The sequence below is a fragment of the Sus scrofa genome, chromosome 8 (genome assembly GCF_054392235.1).
Source record: "Sus scrofa isolate SSC_HxYL_T2T_F1_AM1 chromosome 8, Sscrofa_HxYL_maternal_Yorkshire_Landrace_v2.0, whole genome shotgun sequence".
Taxonomy (NCBI): Eukaryota; Metazoa; Chordata; class Mammalia; order Artiodactyla; family Suidae; genus Sus; species Sus scrofa.
In genome coordinates this window covers 19,430,851-19,439,870 of record NC_139390.1, presented here as the reverse complement: position 1 = coordinate 19,439,870, position 9,020 = coordinate 19,430,851, and the positions used below count along the sequence as shown (strand labels likewise).

General features: G+C 52.6%; 1 protein-coding gene across 2 annotated transcripts in view; it reads right to left on the bottom strand.

Moving 5' to 3' along the window:
- Positions 1-322: 322 nt before the first annotated feature.
- The window catches only part of SLC34A2 (solute carrier family 34 member 2), a 29,016-nt gene continuing 20,318 nt past the window's right edge, over positions 323-9,020 (bottom strand). Inside the window, exons 7-13 of one of the 2 annotated variants that reach the window (XM_005666562.4) lie at positions 8,679-8,874; positions 7,587-7,682; positions 7,063-7,183; positions 5,162-5,329; positions 3,598-3,714; positions 3,381-3,505; positions 323-2,686 (exon numbers count right to left, since the gene is read on the bottom strand). In XM_005666562.4, the coding sequence (XP_005666619.3) occupies positions 2,093-2,686; positions 3,381-3,505; positions 3,598-3,714; positions 5,162-5,329; positions 7,063-7,183; positions 7,587-7,682; positions 8,679-8,874 (1,417 nt within the window). In that variant the 3' untranslated portion in view covers positions 323-2,092. 2 annotated transcript variants of the gene reach the window in all.

Sequence of the window (9,020 nt, the reverse complement as noted above, 5' to 3'; positions counted from 1 at the left end):
AGTTCCCGTCGTGGCTCAGTGGTTAACGAATCCGAATAGGAACCATGAGGTTGCGGGTTCAATCCCTGGCCTTGCTCAGTGGGCTAAGGATCCGGCATTGCTGTGAGCTGTGGTGTAGGTTGCAGATGCGGCTGGGATCCTGTGTTGCTGTGGCTCTGGCGTAGGCCAGCAGCTACAGCTCCGATTCGACCCCTAACCTGGGAACCTCCATATGCCGTGGGAGCGGCCCAAAAAAATGGCAAAAAAAAAAAAAATTTAGGAAACAGATCCAGAAGGCTGTTATTTCGGCAATTAAGTTTTTGTCACTAGAGGCAACCCACACTTTGTTGAGCTTATCTTTATTTTTCACTTCCCACAACCAGTAAAAAAATACAATAAATGCGGGTACGAAGATATAATTTTTAAAAATCAAGAGTACAAAGAGGGCTATAGCCCTGCCCAGGTTTAACTTACATATTTACAGGCTGTGTGGCATGGGTGTGGCTGCAGAAGCAGAATTACAAAATATACAAAGGTGGTCTTTCTCTTAGAAGGTCCGGGAAGGGTCAGTATCCCCAGCTGTTAAAGTGATGGAGAAGCTAGGAGGGGGGAGCACAGGGGCTTGGAGCACGGCTGCTCTGACCCTTTCCCAGACTCAGCTGAAGCTCACTCTCTTGGGAGAACTGGGTTTGAGGGGGAGCACACCCCTTGGGCCCAGACTCTGCCGTAACCTGATGGCCATGGGGCTGTGAGCAGTCCAGCTGTACCCCGGTTACCACCCTCAGTGAAAAGTTTGGAGCTTTGAAGGCATGGAGAGGACAGAAAATCAAAATTCATCTACCAGTGGGAATCTGGCGAATGTCTGGAAAGAGGTTCTGGCTAGATGGATGGATGGAAGGACAGCTCGGTGGATGTAGGATGGGAGGTGATCACCAAGAGCTGACCCAGACAGGCATCCAGCACAGGGAGGGGAGGGGCAGAGGGAGGCTAGAGCTGTCCCATGTTCAAGTGCTCAGTGGAGGGGACCCAGAGAACCTGCATGTCTTATTCCAAGATTCAACAGGGACGACTGTTATCCTAGCACTAAAAAAAGTGTAGCTCCAGGCTCTTTTAGCCAAAAAGTCTGCCAATCTGGCTTATAAATTAGCCAGATTGGAGTTCCCGTCGGGGCGCAGTGGAAACAAATCCGCCTAGGAACCATGAGGTTGCGGGTTCGATCCCTGGCCTTGCTCAGTGGGTTAAGGATCCAGCGTTGCCATGAACTGTGGTGTAGGTCACAGACACGGCTCGGATCCTGCGTTGCTGTGGCTGTGGTGTAAGCCGGAAGCTGTAGCTCCGATTGGACCCCTAGCCTGGGAACCTCTATATGCCCCAGGTGCAGCCCCCAAAAGCAAAAAAAAACAAAAAACAAAACAAACAAACAAAAAAAAACCCACAAAAAACAAAACACCCTTGGCGGCAAGTGAACCATCTTCCCTAAAGGTTGGTTATTCCCTGGTCTCAGCCTCCATCCATCTGCCCGCTCAGGGTCATCAGGGGTCAGGACCACTCTCTTTTAGGAAGCTGGAAGCACCAGGTGAGCCACTTGGTCTCTTCCGAGTCCAGTGACACCATTTCCCTTGAGCTGGGCTGTTCTGGGGCCAGGACAGCAGGGAGCAAGTACTCTTGGTTGAAGCCAGTGTTTGCTAAGACAGATGACTGAGCTGTATTGCAATAAAGAAAAGAATGTGTGTACGCATGCACCTTTGAGAACCTTCCCTTGGGGCTTTTCCTTTGGAAGAGGATGCATTGAGTCTGGGAAAACATGTCCTATTGACCAACCCGGTCCGTGTGTGCAGGGGCAGGTGTGATTGCCTCTCTGGCCGGGTTTCACTGTCTAATTCTCTTTCGGTGTGTTCTGCACTTTCCCGGGTGTGGGGGACCCAGGGAGCAGGGGACTGAGGTGCAACTACTGCTCAGGCTGGTACACAGGGCTAAGGGAGTGAGAGTCAGGGTGGATGTCATTTCTCAGTGGGGGGGAACCCCCCCTACCAGGTGGAAGGCACACAGAAGCCGGAGGGAGCATGAGGCTGTGGGCTGTGGGGACCTCCTCTGGTCTCTGGGCAGCCCCTTCCTACAAGGGTGTGATGTTGCAAACAGTCTCGGACCTGGGGGCCCCGTCCTGGGCTTCTTTGTCCATGGCCGGGTTATCAAAAGCCTTGGGGGACTTAACGGTGACGTCCTGCACCTCCTCCAGGTCTTCACAGCACTTGCAGCAAGGACAGCACTTGGAGCAGCCACACAGCATACAGCAGACGCGGCAGCAGCAGCAGCAGCGCTTCCCACAGCACCTGCCGAGCGCAGTTATCACCTTGTCCCAGGGCTCCAGCGAGCGCATCCACAAGGGGAGGAATTTCCAGTTCTGGAGCTTCTGGGGCAGGGCGCGTGGGCACCGGGACTGCAGGAGCTTAATGAATAACACCAGGAGGATGAGGAAGACGATGGGCACCCCCACGCCCACCAGCACCGGCCAACCAGCCTGCGAGAGGCCAAACACCGTCAGCGGGGTGAGGAAGAAGAAGAAGCCCAGGTAGACGATGGCGAACCAGCGGTACTTGGATGAGATGTTGCCCAGCCACTTGGCCAGGAAGACGGGCAGCCGGGCAAAGGGGATTGGGTACCACAGCACGATGCCTGTGACGTTGAAGAAGAAGTGGCACAGGGCGATCTGAAACGCAAGAGGTTGGACAGAGAGGTGAACGGTCTGTTGTATAGCGGGGTCAGGGAGCAAAAGGTCTCATAGCTTAGCCCAGAGAGGGAGCCCCATTATCTCAGGGCCTGTGCGTCTGGGCAAGGATGGTGACTGGCTGAATCAGGGCCCGAAGTCCTTTAGGCCAAATTTAACAGTGAACTTCAGGAGTTCCCGGCGTGGCTCAGGGGAAACCAAATCTCACTAGCATCCATGAGGACAAAGGTTCGATCCCTGGCCTTGCTCAGTGGGTTAAGGCTCCGGCATTGCCATGAGCTGTGGTGTAGGTCACCGATGCAGCTCTGATCCGGTGTTGCTGTGGCCGTGGTGTAGGCCAGTGGCTGTAGCTTGGACTTGACCCTTAGCCTGGGAATCTCCATATGTCACCAGTGTGGCCCTAAAAAGTAAAAAACAAAAAAACCCACAAAACACAAAAAAACGGCCACCCCACCTTGGTTCAAACAACCACTGGTGACAGGGGTCTGAGACCACTTAAGGAACAGATGGCTTTGACTATTCAGGTAAGTCTCTCTGGGGCTTCTCCACATAACGGTGTGGACATAAGAAAAGCTTGGCTTGGTTTCTTGGCTTCTAGAAACCACCTGCTTGCAAGACCCTGCATGGGGTTGGATCCCAGCCCACAGAGCCCCTGCCCAATGCAGCATGTCCTGACCTGGAGGGCGCTCTTCAAGGTATCTCCTGGGCTGGCCAGGGCGGCCAGGATGGCGGTGGTGGTGGTGCCGATGTTGGCACCCAGCATGAGTGGATACATCCTCTCGATGGATATCACACCGATACCTGCGGAGGGACAACAAGCCGCCTGTGACATCAGCCCGAGGGAGACAGGAGGTGGTCGTGGTGGCCAGAGGGAGACCCAGGAAGAAACTCACCCGCCAGCGGGGTCAGAGTCGACGAGAACACGGAACTGCTCTGCACGATGAATGTCATGCCTGTTCCCACGAGGATGGCCAGGTAGCCAGTCACCCAGCTGAAGGGATAAGGGAAATCTGGAAGACGGAGGAGGAGAGATGGGTCACAGTCCTTCTAGGAAAGGCGTGGGTGGGAGGCACTTTCCCAGGACCCCCAGGGGGCAGGCTGGGCCAGAGGGTCAGGGCTCTCAAACTAGATTTGTGTGTGTGTGTGTGTGTGTGCATGTGGGATCTGAGCCATGTTTGCAAAGTACACTGCAGTTTGAGGCAATGCTGGGTCCTTAGCCCACTGTGTGGGGCCAGATATGGGACCCACATCCTCATGAATACTAGTTGGGTCCATAACCCGCTGAGCCACAACGGGAACTCCCTCAACCTAGATTTTTAGCATTCTTTTATCTTGCATATTCAGAAGGTGGAACCAAGGATGTGCATATCTATTGCGAAGACTAAAATCTATTCACTGGAAGTCTGAACGCGGAACCCACCTGCTATGGATGGAAGGTGTGCCCCCCCCCACACTCTCAGACTCGTTATGTTGAAACCCCAAGCCCCAGTGTGACTGTTAGGAAGCGAGGCCTTTGGGAGGCAATCGGGTGTGAGGTTGGAGTTGCATGGGTGGATCTGTGCCCTTTTCTAAAAGGAGAGCTTGCTTCCCTCCGCTTTCTCCTCCCGCGAGGATGCAGGGAGAAGGCGGCCATCTGTACACTGAGAAGTGGTCCTCGGCAGAACCCAACTGTCCTGGCCCCCTGACCTCGGACCTCCCGGTCTCCAGGACTGTGAGAAATAAATACTGTTGTGGAGCCCAGCCAGTCCATGAGAATTTGTCACATCAGCTGAATTAAGACATCACCCAAATAACCACCCTCCTCCCCACAAAGCACTTGGAGTGCCCCGACCTCCATCGTTCCTCCTGTCCTGGCCTCCTACACCCCACTTAAAGGAGCACCAAGGACTGCAGCATGCAGAGGTTCCTGGGCCAGGAATCGAACCCACGCCTCAGCAGTGACAATTGTGGATGCCTAACCCACTGAACTGCCAGGGATCTCCAATAGGCAAGTTTGTTTTATTATGCTTTCCTAAACTTCCATTTAGCCTAAGCATAAATTTTACGATCCTAAAAAGATAAATAGCACCACAAGGGAACTGTTTTGGAGGGGGGGTTGTTTTGTTTTTTTCAGGGTGAACTTGTCACCCTTTTCCTAAGGGATCCTGACAGACCCAGTGAAGTCCCGAGCAAGCAAGCAGGAAAACTGCCAGGAAGGGAAGCGTCTCACAGCTCTCTGGATTTGCACTGGCTCTTTCTCAGGGTCTTGCAAACATGTGAAAGCTTGTGCCTTCTCCCCAGGCCCCACCCAAGACGCCAAGGAAGATTTCAAGGGCAGGTGACATCTTACCTTCTGCAATTTATCAGACCCAAGAGACAAACTCCTTGTAGAGACCATTGTTTGGGGAGAATCAGAAGGAGGTGCCCTGGTGGGAGAAGCCCAGGGATGCCCTCCCCTAGGAGGTTCAGGATGCTTACCTGTGTTGATAGTCTTCTTAATGACCACAGCTACCTGCCCTTTGAGCAAAGAGCCTAGGACTTTAACCATTAGGACCAGGCAGCTACAGAGGACCAGCAGGGCAGTTATCACCAGAATGGTACCCACAACCATATCCGGGAGATCGAAATTCACAAAGATGTGTTTGCCTGAAGAGACCGTGGAAAAACTCTTGTTAGGAGGGTGCAGAGTCCCTCTCAGCCACAGTTGTTTATTTCCTGTAATTTATTCCCACACCTCCTTCTGTCTTGAGTAACAAAATCTTGGTCGTCAGCTTGATACACACAATCAAGTAGCCCAGGATAAAGACAACACCTCCCAGCTTCCCTTGAAGCTAAGTGTAGCCCTGAGGGTATGTTCCGGCCAATGGAATCTTGTGAGGGTGAAGGTGAAGTGAAATCCAGGCCTCCAGCCCCATTCTTCTTTTTTTTTTTTTTTTGTCTTTTTTTGTTGTTGTTGTTGTTGCTATTTCTTGGGCCGCTCCTGCGGCATATGGAGGTTCCCAGGCTAGGGGTTGAATCGGAGCTGTAGCCACCGGCCTACGCCAGAGCCACAGCAACGCAGGATCCGAGCCGCGTCTGCGACCTGCACCACAGCTCACGGCAACGCCGGATCATTAACCCACTGAGCAAGGGCAGGGACCGAACCCGCAACCTCATGGTTCCTAGTCGGGATTCGTTAACCACTGCGCCACGACGGGAACTCCCCAGCCCCATTCTTCTATGTCTAAATCCCATGCTGTGCTTTATTCACAAAACCTACAACAAAGCGTTCAAGGTTCAAGGTGGGTAAGATGGGCAGGTCAGAGTGGGAGCTGTTGTTCACTGTAAGACTCCTTGTTATATTACAAAATCCCCGTGTCCCCATGGTGATTCCAGAAAGGCATAGGTTATATCAATGGGTGTATAGCACCGAGAACATGGGAGGTGAAAGTTCACTTGATTCTCTGAGGTACACCACAACTGGAGGATTAAGGTATGCTGCTTAGAATTCACGCAGGGATGCATGAGAGGAGGAGAAACAGAGATATATGAATGAGAATAAGAATAGTTAAAAGGAGTTCCCGTCGTGGCGCAGTGGTTAACGAATCCGACTAGGAACCATGAGGTTGCGGGTTCGGTCCCTGCCCTTGCTCAGTGGGTTAACGATCCGGCGTTGCCGTGAGCTGTGGTGTAGGTCGCAGATGCGGCTCGGATCCCGCGTTGCTGTGGCTCTGGCGTAGGCCGGTGGCTACAGCTCCGATTCGACCCCTAGCCTGGGAACCTCCATATGCCGCAGGAGCGGCCCAAGAAATAGCAACAACAACAACAACAAAAAAGACAAAAGACAAAAAAAAAAAAAAAAAAAAAAAAAAAAGAATAGTTAAAACTCATGTCTGGGCCATAAAAGATTCCAGGGGAATAGCAGAGCTTCTCAAAGAATTGGTGCATTGCATCACGCAGGTTCATGGCTTTGTTGAGTGCTACAGCCCCAGTGCCTGGGGTACATTGGGGATCATGACTCGAGGGTGAATATATCGTTCTGTGTGTGCTCCACCCCTACTTCAAATAGGGCTGTCACCTCCTGAAAGTTACTGCCAAAAGATACCGAAGCACACGGAGGGAGCACTTGGAATCTGTTGATGAGTTCTGAAATCAGTATGGAACTCCAGAACAACTCTGCCTCAAGTCCTAGTTCTGCCCCTTACAGGGGGATCTTGGGCCTGTCTGTTCCCTGTCCCTACGCTTTACTTGCCTCGGCTGGGAAAGCCCAGCTCCTTGGTGTAGGATTGATGCTCAGTAACCCTCATGGCCCTTCCTTCCTTCACTTACGGGGGCTCCACAGATAACAAAGAGCCCAGACGGCCCATCCCAGGGGCTGAGGCTGCATGAGGTCCACTCACACTTGGCAATGTTCTCCTTGTGGCTGATGTTCTTCATGGTCCAGGTGTACAAACCATCCGTCCAACAGAGGGAGGGGGAGGTGCAGTTCTCAGGTGAGGGGACGGTGACATTCTTTTCCATCTGGATGACAAACATGAGAAATGCTATGTATAGTTCACAACCCTCACTTCTGCTGAGGGAGTGGTGGGCACTGCGGGGCATCAGGAGAGCCCTGCATCAATTTGTGCCTCCATCGGTGTGAGGCACGGCTTCCACGGGCCCCTCCATAAACGGAGGTAAGGACCAGTCAGCGATCAGCCAAGAGACATGAAAATAACCAGGGATAAAATGTCCACGATGTGGGCTGGGTCTGTCCGTCCTTCTGCATATGTCTATCCATCTAGCATTCAAGGGTTTCAGGATTCTCACTGGCTAGTTTTGGTTCTCTGGGCATCCTCAACTTTTCTTTCTCCTTATCTTTGATTTGCCCAGCCTTTTGCTTTATCAGCTACACCCACACCCAGCCATTTTCCTAGAAACTTACCACACTGGTGAAAGTTTCACACCAGATCTTGATCATACTCTTGTTTCGGGCTGATTCATCACTTAAGGCAATTTGGTGGAGAACGGTTTTATCCAGCTGAGGAAGGCAATGGACAGAAGAGAGTCGGCAAGTCCTTCGGAATGACGTGGGACCGACAGCAGGGAAGCTGTTAAGAGGGGCTCTGAGGACTGTGAGCCCCTGCAGAGGCGAGCGGGGCGGGGATCACTCTATCTGCATTCGCAGGGCCCGGCACAGCGCCTGGATGTTGGTAGGTGTTGCATAAACACACTGAATGATGGTAGGAACAATGGACCAGTATCTAGGAAGCATGCAGTAGATATTGGAGGACAGAAGGTAAGAGTCAAAGAGCTAAGCTCAAGTTGGCCCCTTCTTCCCAAGGCAACATCTGCAAAGCCATCTTTCATTTATTTCAATAATATGGACAGAGCCTGTAGAGCGGTGGGATGAGATGGAAGCAAAGGCAGGAACCACGTCCTCTTTGGCGGGGAGTAAGGGTACTGTTTCATCAGTGAGCCCCGCCAGTGGTGGGAACAAAGGGCTCCCATGTCCTTGGGTAACCATCCCCCACTCCCACCCCCAAAAAGATGAGACACATGGTTTTTTTTTTTTGGTTTTGTTTTTTTTTGTCTTTTTTTTTTTTTTTTTGCTATTTCTTGGGCCGCTCCCACGGCATATGGAGGTTCCCAGGCTAGGGGTCCAATCGGAGCTGTAGCCACCGGCCTACACCAGAGCCACAGCAACGCAGGATCCAAGCCGGGTCTGCAACCTACACCCCAGCTCACGGCAACGCTGGAACCCACTGAGCAAGGGCAGGGACCGAACCCGCAACCTCATGGTTCCTAGTCGGATTTGTTAACCACTGCGCCACGACGGGAACTCCGAGACACATGTTGAAGTCAAGGAGGCCAATTACTCCGTCCCGCTGAGTGTCAATCTCCCTGGGCTCTTCCAGAGGCAGCCGAAGGGCAGTTCACAGACCCTCACCCATCTCTTCCATCTCTGCTTGGCTAAGCGGGGATGTGGGGCGGGGGTGGGGGAGTTAGCACCTTTCTCTGAAGGAACCCAGGTTACCTGGACGATGAGCTTCGTGAAGGGATCAGTGATAACTTTCAGAAGTTCTGGGGCATCCTCTCCACTCTTGAAGTGGAAGCTCTCCACCACCATGCTGGTCAGGCGCTCCAGGTAACCGGTGGCTGCCTCCAGAGGCAAGAGCACCAACACGGAGAGCCAGTTGAAGAAGTCGTGGACAGTGGCCCCTGCAAAGGCCCTGCAGCAAGGGAAGGAACACCACCCCGAGCCAAATCAGTCAACCAGCCTGTGGGCACCAATCACCTAGGCAAGTCGTCACTTGTATCAACTGCCAGGTGTCACCTCTCTGTGTAGGAACATGCGTACAATCCTTTCATTCTCACA